The sequence below is a fragment of the Echinops telfairi genome, unplaced genomic scaffold, assembly GCF_000313985.2.
Source record: "Echinops telfairi isolate 266 unplaced genomic scaffold, ASM31398v2 ScPeMD7_3533;HRSCAF=4204_0, whole genome shotgun sequence".
NCBI lineage: Eukaryota > Metazoa > Chordata > Mammalia > Afrosoricida > Tenrecidae > Echinops > Echinops telfairi.
In genome coordinates, this window is record NW_022107431.1 from 188,268 (window position 1) to 205,902 (window position 17,635).

Consider the following 17,635-nt stretch of genomic DNA (forward strand, 5'->3'; position numbering starts at 1 on the left):
CTGCCCGGGCCTACATGTGGACTGATGCTGCCATGACCCCCGCCCTCCCATGACAGTCTCTCTCTTACTTACACACACACACACCATCCCCACCCCTCCCCTGGACACACTCTTACACACACACACACCACCCCCACCCCTCTGGCCCTTGCTCTCCCCTTGGGGGCATCCCCCAGTCCTGGCTTTCTGGGGTTGGTGTGTGTGTGTGTGTGCGCGCGCGCGCTGACAGCCCCCCTCTCCACAGGGGGCCTAGTCTGGGAGCCTGCATGCATAGGTGGCTTCTGGTCAGTCGGATACACAAGGTCAGGAAAAGCACCTGTCTGCCTGTCCACCGGGACCTGTGGAGCATGTGGGTGCTGGACCATCTCAGCTCTGTGGGAGCCCTGAGGTCACTCTGACCCCACCTGTTGGTGTTGTCCTCTTGTTCACCCCCTCTGATGTTGGCTCAAGGTTCCAGGCCAGTGTGGACAGCTGGATGGAGCAGTGAACACATCTAGAAGCCTGGTCCCCGACACTGGCCGCACTACCACCCAGCGCCCCGAGGGCGGACAGAGCACCATCAGTGAAGAGCTTGCAGGGTGCTGCTCAGTCCAGCTCACCACTGGGTCCCACTACTCGCAGGCAATGGAATTGAGGAAGGGGGTGGGGACAGGGGCAGGACCTGTGAACACGCACGTGAACTCACACGCTTGAAGCGCTGTGTATATGCAGGATGTGCCCCAGGGCTGCAGTGGGGCTGCACACAGGACAACACGCTCTGCTTTATTACCCCCCCAGCATCCTGCCGCAATTTGCCCATGGTGGCCATCCAAGGACACGGCCCTGAGGCCACAGGGTGGGGCCACCCCTTGGCACGGTGAGGCTCAGAGACGCTGGGTGCTGGCTGCGGGCACCATGGTGAAAGGGTGCGTTCTCTTCCATAGGGGCTCTGCCAGTCCTGCTCACTGCGGGTCACTTGGACGTCCTGGAACAGAACAAGCTTGTGACTCACCTGAGTAGGGCTGTCACCTCAGTCAGCTTCTCCCATCCTTCGGACAGGAGGCCCTGTGTGGAGGGGCTGGAGTGCAGGACCAGGGTGGGGAGGTGTTGAAGTGACTGTTGGGGCAGGGCTGGGGTGCAGGGGAGCCCAGGTGCGGGACTGAGGGGTGACCATGGGGTTGGAGTGTTGGGGCACAGGGTGTGAAGGAGTCAGGGCGGGGCCTGTGTGTGTGCATCAGATGCTCTGTGGTGGAGAGGGAGAGGCAAGGGGTGGGCATTTAGAGTGGGTTTACAAGGAGAATCTGAGCCTCACTGGAAGGTTGTACCCTGCTTCTCCGAGTTAACTCTTGACCAGTCCAGTGTGCAGAGGTCTCCATGTCCCGGCAGCCCTGCCTGGTGTGGACACTGCCCCTGTCCCAGGCTTAGCTCTGACCTCATGTGTATGACCCCACTGCCCTTGGTGCCGGTGCCTGGCCACCCATGCTGCTGCCCTGCCTCTCCAGCCCAGGGTCTCAGCATCACCAATGAGAGCATTTGCTGGGACAGCTGACACTCCAAGATAGGGGTCTTGATTCTGACAAAGGGGGTGGGGGTGGACAGAAGGAGTGCCAGGGAACTGAGACTGCAGATAGGCAAGGAACCAGAAGCCACAGCAGCACTTCTAGAACCTTTCCCCAGGAGGAAGTGCCCGGTCAGCGCCACCTGAGAGGGTGCCTCTGACCTGCAAGGAGCTCAGCTTTTGCTCAGGGAAGCCCCATCCGTGCTCACAGCAGGCCTGACGTGGCTGTGTGCTTCTGCACACGCTCACATGTGCACACACTCACGATGGCACTAACACTTGTACACACACGTTCTTATGCAAGCTCACACGTTACACTCATGCACATTTGCCTGAACATATATGCTCACTCAGACATGCACTTATGTGCACACATGTTCAGTCATACAGGACACTTATGCTCACATATGCATACTCACGCTCACACACATGGACACTTTTATGTATGCACACTCATAAGTGCACACACTCATGCACACGGGTGTACAAACATACCCATACACTCTAATACAAGTGTACCATGTGCTCATGTACATTTACACTCATGCCCACCCTGACATGTGTATGCACATACACACACAAACAAGTTCATGCAGACACTAGTGCACACACTTACTCACGTGTGCACCTGTGCTCAGACACATACACACATGTTCAGCACATACAGTCGTGTGCACATCCGCCCCCTCCACCTGGCTGCACTGGGTTGAGTATTCCTTACTGTGCTGGGTAACCTGGGAAGTTTGAAAAGGTTCTCTTTCCTGGAGTTATTCTGAACTCCTCTTCATTGTAACTGACTAGCATTTGGGACTTTACTGTAATCATGTATGATAGTAAGAAACAATAGCAGAAAAACAATTACATAGATGTAATTTGTTTCTGTCTGCAGCTGCCAAACTAAACAACAACAAAACCAACAACCACACACTCACCTCGCTGCCTTTGAGCGGGTTCCGACTCACAGTGACCTTGCAGTGGAAGGCACAACTGCCCCCTGGGTTTCTGAGACTACATTTCTTTAGCGGAGTAGGCAGCCGCGTCTTTCTCCTGAGGAGTGGCTAGTGGATTTGACCATCTGACCTTGCAGTAAGCAAGGCCAGTGTGGACCCCGCCTCACCACCAGACCTCCCCTCCCCCCTCTGCAGCAGCCAGCACTGAGGCACTTCACTTGAAACAGAGCTGGAAATCATGAGGGCCTGCCCAGCCTGCGGATCAATCAAAGGCGCCCAGTTAGGCCGAGGTGCCTGGAAGACCCCTCTCAGTGGCTCCATGGGGCACAAGGTAGATCTGCCTTCCCCCTTTCCTGCTGGGCTCCCTTCCGGGGCGGGGGGGTTGGGTGGGGGGGAATGCTGGCAGGGAGTTTGGATAATTAAAGCAACTTATGGTGCCAGGTTGATGCCAGTTCTTTCAAAATAATTTCAGTTCAGTTACAACACAAGGCTTTAGCACAGCTGCACTGATATTCATTCCAGAGACAAAGCCTGAGGCACCCAAAGTAGGTGAGCGGTGGGGCACTGGGATACCTGTGTCTGGGTCCCAAGGGGACTGACTGCTCCCACTTCTGCTTGGCTTGGCCCGGGGCCCAGTGCCTGACACCAGGTGTCTCCAGGTGACACCAGACACCAGGGTCCGGGGTGTCTCCTCTCTGGGGAGTGGACCACGGAGGAGGCACTTACCCAGAGGCCTCGAGTACTTTCTCCGTTGCTCATGTGCGTACTGTCGGCTACCTGGTCAGACAAGAGAAACGAAACAAGACCACATTACACCACGAGCGACTAAGCCTGGCTCCAGTGTGCTTCCCAGCAGCAGGCTCCACTGTCCTCTGGGACAGGGCCTATTCTGCTTTCTGTTCGGTCACCCAGCGCCGAGACAGTCGTCTAACTAGTCCATCCACGTGGGAACCCTGCCGCCTTCAGGACAGAGCTGCCCTCTCCACGCCCAGTGCTCTGTGATGGATGGGTGTCCTCCCTCAACTGAGCCCAGAGCCGGGCCACTTGTCCGCAGTGATGCCTCTGTGCCTTCCTGGGAGGCAGACACGGCAAGGCTCAGAGGAGGGTGCCTGGCCCACACCTGGACGGGAAACGCCCTGAGAAGCCCTGCTGGCTCCGGTCTTCCTGCTCTCCCCAGTCCTCCTCCAGCCCCTCCGCCCCACTCCTCCCCTGGTCCTGTTGTGCCCACCCCTGCCCTCACACTTCCATCAGAAGGGGTTCTGGTGATGCGGCCCCAGGTGCAGCAGGGTCAGACATGCTTTACAGCCTCAGGGCGGGGCCCAGCAGCTCCAGCTGTGAGATTTCACAGGTCCTTCCTGTCCACCCCAGGAGGCAGGGACCATTTCTCACCCAGCTGCCCTTTGTTCTCCACAGCACCTGGGGCATCTCACAAGCTCCTGTGCTTTTAAGTTTGTCACCTTGGCCAGGTGAGGTTCACACCTCGGCCTCAGACAAAGCTGGGGGGGGGGCTAGGAGAGGGCGGCCCCCCCGTAGCTTTGGGGGGTCTCCCTCTCTGGATAGGGAGCTGTTCCCGTGATTGTGAGGTTTCTAGCAGTTTTGTTAGCACAAAGAATTTGCCTTGTGAATTCTGTTGCAAACCACTGGGACTTCCCACCTGGTCCACGTCTACCTGCCCAGGGAATGGCAGCAGGAGCTGCCACCCTCAAGACCCAGCCACAGCAGGAAGCCTACACACTGCTCAGAGCCTTGGTCTCTCCCTCTTTGCTGTCACCTCCCAGCTGAAGGCCTCCGCCAGAAGCTTCCCACTGGCTGGAGGACGGGCTCTCAGTGCTCAGTTCCCTGAGAACAGGGGCCCTGGGGCGTACACAGTTAGCTGCTGACCACGAGGTCAGTGGTTCAAACCCAGTGGCTGAGACGAGGCTGTGTGTTCTGTGGAGTGACCGTCTCAGAAACCCACTCTGTCCTGTAGCTCCCGATGATGTCAGAGTTCTCTGGGGACAACTCCCATCTGCCACTGACTCTCCAGCAAGACCGGCTCTTGCTTAGCAACGGCAATGATGAGAGCAAGCAGACATTTGCTTACTAGCCTGTCTGAGTGTTACTCGTCCACGAAGCTTCTTCGCACTGTTTCCCTGCATCCTTGGAGGCCTGCTCACCCCTCTGGCTCAGGAGGACTTCAAAAGGCCCGTGCTGTCCTTTCCCATGTGTCAGGGGTGTCCTAAAGCAAGGCAGGCTGGGGTCAGACGTCCACAGAGCATCAGGGAGTCCCCAGAACCGTGGTCGGCTTGTACACGCACTGAGGAAAGCTGCTGCCCAGTCAGCCTGGCCACAGTGTTTATTGGGGTCTACCCAGTGGGAGCTGAGGACCGGCTCCAGCATCATCAAAGATCCTGGGACCACCCTGAACCCCCGGGGTACAGCGTGAGACCATCACACTCCCGGTGCTGGGCCCGCACTCAGCTGGAGAGCGGTGGGGGTCTGACGGGCCCAGGCACAGGAAGACACTCAGGGCTTGAGGGCTGCAGGCCTAACTTTCCTCGGGAAGCCCAGAGGAAACCAACCTTGAGGAGCGACAAACGGTGTCCTTGATTCTTCACTGAGTCTTTCAAATACTCCCAAAGGCCCATGGACCACAGACACCAGGTGCTCTTCGCCACACAGACAGCCCAATGACCCCGAGAAACCCTGCAGGTGCGTCCCCATGAGTAACCAGAGCCCCTGCTGTGTCCACCTTCTCCCTGCCAAGCCCCGGACCAACAACCTCCACCCGCCAAGGGGGAGGTCCTCCCCTCCTAGTGCTGCACCTTTCACAGCTCTCAGAACGACAGCCTTCACCCCTCAGCCATACCTCGGACCATGCCTGAGCACCGCTCCTGTCTGATGCGCCCCGGGTCTGCAGAGGCTCCATCCTCCCTCCAGCTTTGGCCTCTGTCTGTACCTGGAGCCAGCGGGGCTGTCTGTTCCCCTTTTCCTTTGCTTCCAGCCTGCTCGCTCTGAGCCTGTGCCACCAGCCACTCTTCTCAGCCCCACCAGCTCCCGCTACGGGCTCTGAGACCACCTCCCTGGAGGGCCATCTACACCACTCCCTGCCCGATATCCACGTGCTATGGCACCACACACCCACAGGACAGGACAAGGGCAGGGTCCCCTGGCCACTACTCGACAACCGAGACATTGGCCTGGAGTTATAAAGACTCCCAGAGTAAGACCGTGCCACCTCTGCAGGTGGGACAGGTGAGGGAGGAATGCCCACTGCCTGGACAGTCCGTTTTGATACTTGCACTGTCATATGACATCGGGTTGGTCCCACTTCACAACGAGCTCAGGTGCAACAGCAAGAAACACCACCTGGTTCTGGGCCGGCCGCACAATGGTGCTACTGGAGCCTACTGCTGCAGCCAGTGTCCACCCACTTCCACTGCCTTTCTACTGGACCAGCACAAAGTCCTTCCCGGGGACTGGCCTTTCCCGATCTCTGAGATGACGTCTCGCCACCCGCCATCCTCAGGAACACTCTGCTGATTGTTCCTCTGGCCTCTGTGGTGCTTCCTCCATCTTGGTCACCAGCACTGTCCTCCCAACGCGCCGGCTCGCCTTTGCTCCTCCTTATCCAACGTCCACTTTTCACACGCATGGGAAGCAACTGGAAGTAGCGTGGTGTACCTGGGTCAGGTACAACTTAGTCCTCAAAATGACATCCTTACGCTTCAACATTTTAAAGAGGTCCGAGCAACGGCTGACCTGAGGTGATGCTCCGTTGGAGCTGGCTGCTGTGTCCATGAGCAGTAATGGATTATGGATTCAAGCAACACGAAACACTGGCCACTTCAGCCCTTTCTCCATCTGCTAGATGGCCCAGGTGTGAGGACTGGGGTCTTCTTGACATGAGTCGTCATCCACATGAAGGCTGCAGTCCGATCTCCATCAGCAAGTGCTGCAGGTCCTCCTCACTCTCAGCAAGCCGGTGGAGTCGTCTGCAGATCTCAGATTGTTAACCCTTCCTCCAATGCTGATGCCACACTCTGTAGCTTCTCTGATTATTTGTTCAGCATACTGATAAGTATAGTGAGAGGATGCAACTCCGACACACACCTTTCCTGCTTTTAACCATGTAGTAGTCCCTTGTTGTTTGCACAACCACTGCTTCCACATGAGCATAATGAAGCATTCTGGGATTCCCAATCTATTCAAGGTTATCCAGTTTGTTAAGATCCATACAGTAAAATGCCTTTGTGTAGTAGTCAATAAAATATAAGTAACCTCCCCCCCCCGTATTCTCTGTATTCAGCAAAGGCCTATCTGATGTCAGCAATGATATCCCTTGTTCTCTGTCCTCTTCTGAGTCTGGCTTGAATTCCTGGCAGCTCCCTGTCGATGTACTGCTGCAACCACTTTCTGAATTATCCTCACCTATATTTTACTTCCATGTGATATTAATGATGTTCTATAATTTGCTCCTTCTGTTGGGTCACCCTTCTTTGGAATGGATACTAATATGCATTTTTCAGTTGGTTGGCCAAGTAACTGTCTTCCACATTTCTTCATATAGAGGAGTGAGTGCTTCCAGTGCCTCAACTTTTTAAACCTTTTAATTAGTATCCCGCCCATTCTCGAAGCTTGTACTTTGCTAGCTCCTTCCGTGCAGTTTGGACCTCTTCTTTTCCTTGTACCGCTCCTTGGTCATCTGCTACATGTCTTGATGTGGCGGCTGTCTATTAGATACTTTTGGCATCCTCCGGTATTCCTTCTGTCTCCTTTGGCGCCTTCTGCATCAGTCATTGTCTTGGCCAGGCCGCTGTAGCTGGGCACCATCGAGTTGGTCCTGGCTCAGAGAGACCCTCTGTACAGCAGAACAAAATAGTGCCTGGCCTGGCACATCCTTACAAAGGATACATCTGAACCACGGTGGCAGCCCGTGCCATCTCATGGAGGGTCTTCTTCTCACTGACCGTCCACTTGACCGAGCATCATGTCCACAGAATCTTCCCATAGTGCAACTCAAGGCTTGGATTTTTTTCTTTAGTCCTTTCAGCTTAAACTAAGCTGAGCGTGGCCTTCCCTTATGGGCTTCACTCCAGCACATTTTGTTCCAATACTTTGTCTTCTTGAGCTGCCCTTTGGAATCTTCTGTCCAGCTCTTCATCTTCCATCATTTCTCCCACTTGCTTTTGCTACTCTGAGGTCAAGAGCAAGGTGAAGAGTTCCTCGTGACGTCTACTTTGATCTTCTCTCTCCTTTTGCTTTCTTTGTGGATGATGTTCTTAGTCACCCCACAGCTCATCAGGTCTGCTGTCACTGGTGTGCATGCTTCAAACCCACGTGAGATGCTCTCGAAATTCACGGGGGATACACGCAAGGTTGTGTTGTGTCTCCTGTGGATTTGTTTTAATTTTCTTCAATTCCAATTGAATGAGCACCTGAAGGTCTGTTCCACAGAAAGCACTTGGCCTGTGTGAGTTGCGAAATGGAGCTTCTCTACTCTCTGCCAGCAGCCACAGTCAGTTTGATTCCTGTGTGTCCCACAGGCGAGGCTGGTGCTAGAAACTGTGACTTGTGCTGAAGAAGTTCCTGGTCCTGCAGAATTCCTTCAGGCAGTCTCCAGTCTTGCTGTTATCACCAAGGCCGTGTTTCCCAAGCACTGTTTGGAAGTTGTTTCCAACTTTTACATTCCCGTTGTTCACGATCTCCGGTGCATCTTCATTATGTCTGATCCATTTCGGATGGAAGGAGTTGGCAAGGTTTTTCAATGCCTTCATCACTAGTTTTAGAGGTTGTAGGTAAATCTGAGTTGCAGTTGTGTTAACCAGATCTCCTTATGTGCTATAGCTATAATCCTGGGGCAGACAGCACTGTGCTCAGAGACGGATCTTGAGATTTTCTTTCTGACGATGAATGCAATTATGCGGGCATGTCAGCATTCAGTCTCCACCCACCAGTGTCTCGGATAGCGTGGGCGCACTAGCAGGGGGTCTACACAGCAGACTGTGTGTGTGTGCACAGAGCTGGAGTCATGCTCCAGGGTGTCTCAGCCAGTCACTGCAGTTTTAGCTCCTGAACCTAGGGGGATTGCAGGGGCCATGGGTGTGGCTGGGAGGGGACGAGTTCGAGGACACAGGAGCCTGGACAGAAGCTGGAAGTAAGTGGCAGTGGGAGAGCCCTTGGAGGGTTTTAAGACAATAAGAAATAGCACCTCATTTGGACAGTGTACAATTTCAAGTCAAGTGGCAGAGGGCCTTTGGGATTCTAGAGCTTGCGACGCCAAACCCACATGCTCACACTTCATGACCTCCTTCCTCGTGTACGGCCACTCACTTATTCATTAAGCAAGCATTTACCGTGTTCCAGAAAGCCTGCTGGCTTTCTCAACAGCTCCTTGTGCTCTTGCTGCACTTGGAGGGCCGGCCCCTCTGCCTTTCTCTCCTTCTCCCTCACAAAACCCCAAACTCACTGCCAGCCAGGTGTTCCAACTGAGAGACCTTATAGGATAAGGCAGAACTGCTTCTATGGGTTTGTAAGGCAGTTCACAAGAGTTGAAAGGCATGTCTTTGTCCGGAGAGCAGCTGGACTCTAACTGCTGACCTTGTGGTTAGCAGCCCAACATGTAACTCACTATGCTACCAAAGATCCCTCTCTCCGCCATCCTGAATAGGGCAGATCTACTGTGCTAGTTCAGCACAGATGCCCAAGGGCGGGCCTTCCGGGCCAAGACAATCTGCTGGCAACGTCTGGGCTGGGCTTTGATTTCTGATGTCAGTTACCAACCAGTGAGAAGCCTGTCTATCCACCTCCTCTCTGACTACAGGCTTGTGCCATGAAGATGTTTTGTGAGGCTTCAGCAAGACAGGTGGTGTGACAGAGGTACGTTGAATCAGGGTGTGAGAGAGGCTTTGTCAGACTGTTAGCCACGAATGTCAGTCTCACTGTCCGTCAGTCTGTCGTCCTCTGTGATGCTGGAAGCAATGCCACTGGTATTTCAAATGCCCGCAGGGCTACCCACAGTCGACAGGTTTCAGCGGAGCTTCCAGACTACAAAGAAGAAATAAGATGCCACTTCGAGGAATGAGCCACTGAAGATCTTAGATACAGCAGCCGAGCACCGTCAGACACTGGAGGGCTTACAGCAGCAGGGGACACTGTCAGACACTATCAACCTTACGGCAGCAGGGGACACTGTCAGACACTGGCAGCCTTACGGCAGCAGGGGACACTGTCAGACACTGGCAGCCTTACGGCAGCAGGGGACACCATCAGAGACAGTGGCCAAAGATGGGTCAGAAGGGAATTCAAAATACCACCAGGAGCTGCCTTCTGCGAGGGGCATTGACTCACCTGGTCCCTGCTCCCTCCACGGCTGTCCCTGGGGGCTACATCCAGAACTCGTCTGCTGTCTTGCCCTGGGCCCTGTGGAACAGTGAACACGTCACTGGGCTGTCACATGCTCATCCTGAGAGCCGGTCAAGGTGGGCGGAAGACTGCACTGGGCTCCCTTACAGTGCAGATGGGGCCACCCGGCAGGGAAGAAGGGGGCTGTGCTGCAGACTGAGGTGGGGACACGCATACTGCTGCACCCACACAGCAGCTCAGGAGCACCTGCATCTTCCTGACTTGTATCCAGAGCAGCCAGTGCTCCGGCAGCCTGTCACACCCAATTCATGCCTCTTCCAGCCTCCTGGAGCCTCCCGTGCCCCACTCACCCTGGATGGGAGCCCCTACCCTACCCACCCATTTGCCATGGACTCTGTGCACCCTGCTCCTCTGCCGGAAGAGCCATGTGCCCCGCCCACCTGTATGGGGCATGCCCCAGGGCTGCCGGCTCCCAATGCGTCTGCTCTCCTTCAGGCAGGCCTTGACCACCGCTGCCTTGAGGCTCTGGAAACACGCCAGCCAGGCCCTCTGTAAACACAGGGCGGGGCCTCAGTGCGCAGGGAGCTCAGCCTGCCCCAGGCAGGGACCCTGGGGCCCGACCGACTGCAGGCTGGACCCCCGGGTGTGGGGTGTGTGGGCATGGGAGATCCAGGGGGCAGTGCAGGTTGGGAGACCCTGACAGTGGGCCTGATCCTGGGAGCAATTTGGGTGTGGGGAACCCCGACCTCAGGCTGTGTAAGGACGGGCTCTCAGCAGTGCTGCCCGCCATGACGTGAGGGCCCAGCCCCTGTGGGTGAGGGTGAAGAGTGCGCTGTCTCAAGGAGCCCATGTGCCCTCCTGGTCATGGCAGCCTTGCTCTTGCCTCTGGACACGAGAGCCCTGCAGTGATTCCCCTCACCCAACAGGACCGAGTGCAGTCAGAAGCCCGTGAACTGGCCACCTTGGGGGTCTACTCGCAAGGAGTGAGCCCTGACCACCCAGCTTGTCATCAGGCCTGTGGCTGCAGCACCTCTTGGAGGAGCACAGAATGCAGAAAGTTGGAAATTAGAGCTGGGTGGGAGTCTGGCTCTGGGGCAGAAGTCGTGGGGTGGGGAACCCTCCTGCAGCTTTGAAGCGACACCATCTCCCCACCAGGGAGGGGGCTGCAGTCCTGGAATCATCCCAGCAGATGTGTCTGCCTGCAGGGTTGCAGGACAGAGCATGTAGGTCAGGTGCTTGCTGGGCCCCAGCAGGGTGCTCTTGGGCCTCCTTTCACACCTGTGACCAGGACTAACAGCTGGGAGCAGGTTTAAGGGTGGTGACTCCGCATGGCTGCGTCCAACTGTCTTGACCAAGCCTGACTTTATGACCCTGTGTGACTGTGACTGACGGCTATGAGCATGCATGGCCTTGTGACTGTGACTGGCAGCAGTCAGTCAGCTGGCCAGGCCCCACACATGCAGACTCACGTTCTGCTCCAGAAGGGCCTCCACTGCGTACCCTCTTTCGGACTGCAGGTACTTCTGATGAAAGAGCTTCCCATCAAAGATATTCCAGGGCATGAAGTCATTCACGTTCAGAGGGAAACCACACGCACTGTTGACAAACACCAGCGTGGTGAGGCCACGGAGGAGCAGGGAGGCCAGCTGCACGGCCCTGGGGTCAATGCGCTCGAGCTGTGGGGGCAGAGTCACGGGCTTCAGCAGGCTTCCTGAGGGGCCCCCTCAGGGCTCCGAGCTGGCCTCCAACCCCCATGTACACCCTGGCTGCCGCACCCCGCTGGCGCAGACAGCAAACCACCTGGCACGCAGGCCATAGCAAGGTGCCCTGGAACTGCCCAAGTAAGCAAACTGGCCAGTCATAAGGTGCCAAATACTGTACGGTTTCTGTTGGATCACAAGGTAAGGACAAGTGGTTCGCTAGCGGTCAGCAGGACTCGGTGTGCCTGGCCTGAGCCATAGCATTTCCAATTGCCCCATATGCCTGTGCAAGTGGACATCCAATAACGAATACTGGAAGTACCAAGGGCAGCTAAGAGGAGAAGCAAGTTTGTGTTGGAAGTACGGCCAGGATGGGGAGGCTTCATCTCATGTACCTTAGACATGTTGTCGGGAGAGACCAGTCCCTGGAGGACATCATGGTGGGTAGAGGGGCAGTGAAAACGAGGAAGACTTTCAAAGATAGATGGACACGGTGGCTGCAACAAGGGGCCCAGGCACGGGAACCCTGGTGAGGATGGCTCAGGACCCAACTTGACGGGCCCTCACAGCAACATGGGCTGGGAGGGCGGGAGGCAGGGCATCGCCAGTGGGAACCTCGGCAGATTAAGGAGAGCACTGTATCGCCGGTTCCTGTAACTGCTGTCAACAAGCTGTGTACCTAGGGAGTTTAACTGGCAACACTGTGTGAAGGTTCTCTTTATAATACTGAGTAGCTGAGCGGCTGGTTACCTAGGTTGGAGGTTTAAGGTAATGGTTTTGTGGGACCCTAGTTGACCAGCCTATCTCTATGGCTTCTGTTCTGCCTCTCTCTGCACAGCCTGGGGCCCAAGGAGCTGGCCAGAGGCACGCCAGGCTTACCTCGGGCCCTGTCCACCTGGACAGCAAGGTAAGCAGCAGGGTCAGAACTGGAGAGGGCTCAGATGGGCGGCTGATGGCCTCCATGAACAATGTATCAGTACAGGGCGTTCCTGGCTACCATCACTGGACATTGGATCAGATTTACAGAAGAATCTTGAACAGAGCGGAGTGGGGTGGAGATGCAGAAAAGAACTGCAGATCCTCATGAATGCCACACCTCCTCAGTCATGGATGCTGGGGGAGCCCCTAAAACTACTGCCCTAAGATCACCCTGAACTTTACTCAAAAACACCCTCTGGGGTCCGCGTGACTCCCAGCAGTCGTGGAAATGGCTGTCCCCTTCAAGGGCAGCGAGTGGACGTGAAGAGTGAGGAGCACTTCGGAGGGGGAGGGACACAACTTGAAGGATGTGCTTTGCAGCACACCGTCAATCAGGGCGGCTGCTGGCTGGGTCACAGTTGGCTCAGACCCAGGGCCCACCTCGGCAGACCAGGCCTGCTGCAGTGCTCTCCCTCGTGCCCTGGCCTCACGTCCAGGCTTGACCACCTCCCCCGGGCCCCCTGACCCATGGTTTTCTGAGGGGTGCAGCTGACTGGCCTCACAGACGGCTGACCAGCACCCCACCTGCTGAGTCACACGGCGTCTGGCAACCCGCCACAACTGTGTGCACAAGGCCATTTCAAAGTGTGGTCATTTCTGCACCCTCTCTGCTTCCCTGAAGACTGAGCGCCGGCCCGGGCAGGGAAGTCGGTCAGCCCTCACGATGGCCTGGTGGACGGCGCCGAGCTGTTCCTGTGGCTGCTCAGGTGTGACGTGACAGGAGCAGAAAGCAAGTTCCGTGTTTCTCTCCGGGAGCGGCTCAAACTGCTGCCTCTGCGGCTAACTGCCCAAGGATCACTGATTCCAGCTTGCACCTAGGCAGTGGTTTGGTTTCAGAGCCCGTGGGGCACTGTGGGTTAAGCACTGGATGGCTAACTAACCACGAGGTTAGCAGCTGAAACTCACCGGTCACTCGGAGGTGAGCACCGAGGCTGGGGACCTCCTTCTAAAGATCCGCGCCAACACCCCATCTCACAGAATGTGTTGTGAATGCCTCGCTGGAGGACGATGCGGACGCTGTGCTGGTGAAGCAGAGGGAGCCTGCTGTGGCAGCACCCGTCCTGCCTTGTACAGCCAGTTAGTGTGTTGGCTCCGGGGGCCTGGCCTGGGGTCCCCTCTGTGCAGACGCGTGTCCGCCCAGCTCAGCCTGCCCAGGGGAGGGCTGGGCTGTCAGCAGGGAGGTGGGGCAGCAGCAGTGTACACTTGCTATACTCATGTCCCAAGTACGAGCACACCAACTCTCCATCAATGAGCATGTCACCCAGTCAGTGCAGGGCTGTCACCAAGGCTGGTGTGAGTGCAGGCCCTCCTTGCCCGACTGCTGGGTGGGTCCAGCAAGACCCTGACTGGGTGGTATGTTTGTAATGCAGCCCAGGAACAAACACTGCGGCGTCACCCCCACCCCCAGCAGCTCCCTGGGAGCTAGAGTCCTGGCCACCTCACCTGTCCACAGAGCTGATCCCCAGGCACCCTAGCCCCAACTGCCTGACCAGGTGCTGTACAGTGCTGACGGAACACTCCCTGCCCTCACGGCACAGACTGGCGGGCAGACAGCAGCCCTGCTGAGGGGAAGGGCCCGCTCCTCGATGGCGGTGACACAGCCTCCAGAGCCTGCCTGGTGGGACAGCGACTGGGGGCCGAGGGCAGTTGTCCTGGCAGATAGACGCGTTCCCAACATGAGGCTTGTTCTGCGTGGTCTAGTGCAGTCAAAACCTCAGGAGGGCTCTGCCACCAGCTCCCCACAGGGCCGTTTGCAGGAGCCCAGCGCCCCCTCGTCCTGACTCCCCACTCCAGAGGTGCACAGGCAGCCCCATCCCCATGGCAGCGAGGCACCTTGGACCTGCTGCCACTGCGCCGTCTGGTCAGCCCAGGGGAGACCTGTCGAGATGGCATGGGAATCCAGTTTCTGGACCGTGGCTCTGCTCCCTGGCCCTACATCTGGAGCTGGAGACAGACATAGCAGGGCACCAACCTGTTTACACCCAGGGATCACAGCCCTGGGGAGCAGGCACCTCAGTTTATACCCAGGGGGTCACAACACCCGCAGCTGGTTTTGCTCCTTGGGGGTCAGGGAGACAGAACAAGTTGCTTCCAGCAGGCTCAGTCCATAAAGTCTCATTTCCCAGAATGCATTTTGCTGGGTGGTTGCATTTAGCGACGATGTAAGGTTGAAGCTAACTCACACTGCTCTCCATGGTCAGTTAGGAAGGGTTCAGCTCACCTTGGCTGAGAAGCACTGGACACAGCAGGGTGAAAATGGGGGCCTGGAGAGTCTGGTGAGCAAGACCAAAACCGCACAGGGCTTGCACAGCAGGGAACCTCTCCCCTCCTGGGGCCGCGTGAAAGGCCACTCATCTCCTCTCAGGGAGCCAGGGTCTTACTTCCATCAAGCACAAGTAGGGGCTGTTTGGGAAACAGGCCAGAGGTGTTTTGGATGGCACCTGGAGGAGAGAAGCTCCCGGAAGAACCAGTCCCGAGGATGACTGTTTATGAGTAAACAGAGCAGCAGGGTGTGTGTATAGGGGCTCACTCCCTGAGGTCTCTTAGCACTTACTGAAATGACACTTTGTGGAACCCACACCAGGTCAATCCAGACCAAATGCAGCTGCTGGAAGGTCAGTGTTTAACTGTCAACAGGATGACAAGCAACAGCCTCTGGCCAGAAGGTTCCACACGAGATTCTATCCATTCATGAGCAATCTCCTGACAGCCAGGCAGCATCTACACTGACACTGCTGACCTCTCACCTGAGGCAGCTTTCGGGGCACTGAGCAGTGCTTGGTCCTCAATGAGGTCTGGATGCTAGAAATGACTTGAGGGCAGATGCCAAACACCACTAGGCTGACGTGGGTAACTGCATTTCGAGCTCCCTCCCACCCCGCCCTGGTGGTCCCTCTGTGAGAGCCCCACCCTCTCCCCATGGCTCTACGCCCTTCCTTCCAGAGACACACTGGTGGGCTGCAGCCCTGCTGCAGGCTCTCACTGACCTCTCCTAAGTGTTCAGGTAGCCAGCACCTTCCCATGCAAACCTGGGGCCTCAGCCTCCTGGCAGCACTGGGGCTTGGGACTGACACACACAGTACAGCTGACCCCCCACCCCAGAGGGAGCCCGAGTGGAAGGAGCCCTTGTGAGCAGAAAGCCGGCAGCCGGGCTGCCTTTCCACCTCATGCATGGTTGCCGAGTCCTGTCTCACCACCAGCTCCCAACCACTGCATGTGTGCGGGATGGCTGCACCGACCCCATCAGCTGCTCTGGTCAGTGGAACGCAGCCATGAGGCCACTGGTGAGCACCAGGCCCTGCACAGTCCTTCCCTCTGCCCCTCCAGCCTTTCTGGCCCTCAGCCAAGACGCTCTGCTCAGTCCAGACCTCTCCAGGCTCCCACATTCAACCGCCACCAGCACCACTGAACCCCATGGCAGTGAGCACACACTGAAGGCCCATCCCCATAACACCAGACAAGCACTGAGGCCCCGCCCACGGCTCTGGAAGCCTCTGGCTGCCCCCTAAGCAGCCGTGTAGGCACGGGCACAAGCCACCCAGGGGTCACGCGGACGAGGCCTCCTAACAGGCCCAGGGGTGTCAAGGGAGCAGTGGGCACTGGGACCCCAAAGGCCAGGCCACCAGTTCCAGCTTCGGGCCTCCTGCTGTTTGGTTGGGAACTGGGGCAGTTGGTAAGAAGCCCGACTCCAGGGCAGATGCTCAATTTATCCACATACAGACACACACATGCCACATACACGAACGTGCACATGTACATATACCAGACATGCACATCATACATGTGCACACAGACACCAAAGACACACACCCTACTGTACATACCCCCCCATGTACACACCCTGAACCACACACCACCCGTGTGAGCACCTACTGCACGCACCTCAGCTGTGCCCCTGCCCCGCACCTCTTCCCATTGATTCTGCACGTCAGAGCCCCAGCCCCAGATGCGCGGTGCAGCCGGTGGCCCTCTCTGGCCCCCAGGACCTGCACCACACAGGGCCCTTGCTAGTCACTTCTTTTCCGGGCACACCACAGCCCAGCCCTCCGGCTGAGAGCTCTTGGCACAGAGGCAGCAGGGGTGTGTGTGGGGTGGGCAGAGTACATTCCCGGGGCTTGGCGCTTCAGCCCAGGAGAGGTGCTGAGCCCAGACAGGTCTGTGTGCACTGCTGTTCAGGTACATACGGTATCCTAGCCTTAAAGTGCCAGCGGGCTCCTCGTTCTGCAAGGTGGCAACATCAGCAGAGCCTCCGCAGAGGCCGGGGTAGCAGTGGCTTGGCCGGCCCCGTATTTCAGGTCCTGTTCCTCTACAGCCCACCTCTCCGGCTCCCAGTTCACCCAGAACAGCGAGTGCTGCCTGGCACCTGCGGTGACCAGAAGCTTCTCTAGCACTTCTGCTGCTCATTTCTGGAAAACTTGCTTTTTGCCTTCTGCATCTTGAGGTGGAGACTTGTTCTCCACATTATCCTTTGATGCAACTTTGCATAGAAATGTCCCTTGCCCTGGCAGAGGACTCTTTAAAAACAGAACGGCTTTACTGAACAGCTGAGGAGCAGCGATGTCCCAGGTATGTACAAATACCTCGGCACAGACACTGTGCACAATGCTCACAGCAGCTATAGGGGGACGAGCCGCACCCCGCCGAGGGCAGTGCAGGTGCTTGGCACCATTCCCAAGGCTGCGGTGTGAGCCACCTCACCGGCCCTCTCCGTTACCACACATGGCATCTTCTATACAACTGCTCCGACCTGCAGCTCTGCCTGCGGGGTGAGCCAGGCTTGCCACTCTTACTTCCCCAGGCAGTTCTGGTTGTATTTCTCCTGAGTGGCTTCTGTGTTCCTCAGAAAACCAGAACACCTCCCAGTCTCTCCAACAGTACAACCGGAATGCATCAATCTTTCCCTTTCCCGCCTTGCTTCGGGACAGTTTGCTGAGATACACAGGGTCTGGGGCTCCCTGACTGCTACGACATGGACCGCAACTTGCATGTGGAAATGGCGAATTACACGATGGGCTTTGTCCACGAGTGTTGGAGGCCCCTGGCGTGTGTAATTGGCACGCGAGCCTGCTGCCATAGAAAGGAAAGGCTGGCTCAGGTAGGCGGGGAGGTGGGAGGTGGGAGGTGAG

General features: G+C 56.8%; 1 protein-coding gene across 4 annotated transcripts in view; it reads right to left on the reverse strand.

Annotated features, from left to right (window-relative positions):
- Positions 1-681: 681 nt before the first annotated feature.
- FAM120B (family with sequence similarity 120B) overlaps positions 682-17,635 on the reverse strand; it is a 40,368-nt gene continuing 23,414 nt past the window's right edge. For 3 of the 4 annotated variants that reach the window (XM_045294499.1, XM_045294497.1, XM_045294498.1), the window contains exons 8-12: positions 11,301-11,507; positions 10,272-10,380; positions 9,817-9,888; positions 3,214-3,264; positions 682-964 (exon numbers count right to left, since the gene is read on the reverse strand). In XM_045294499.1, coding sequence (XP_045150434.1) covers positions 942-964; positions 3,214-3,264; positions 9,817-9,888; positions 10,272-10,380; positions 11,301-11,507 — 462 coding nt within the window. In that variant the 3' untranslated portion in view covers positions 682-941. Of the gene's footprint in view, positions 965-3,213; positions 3,265-4,570; positions 4,706-9,816; positions 9,889-10,271; positions 10,381-11,300; positions 11,508-17,635 lie in introns of those variants that run through there. The other variant, XR_006680478.1, reaches the window with a different exon arrangement.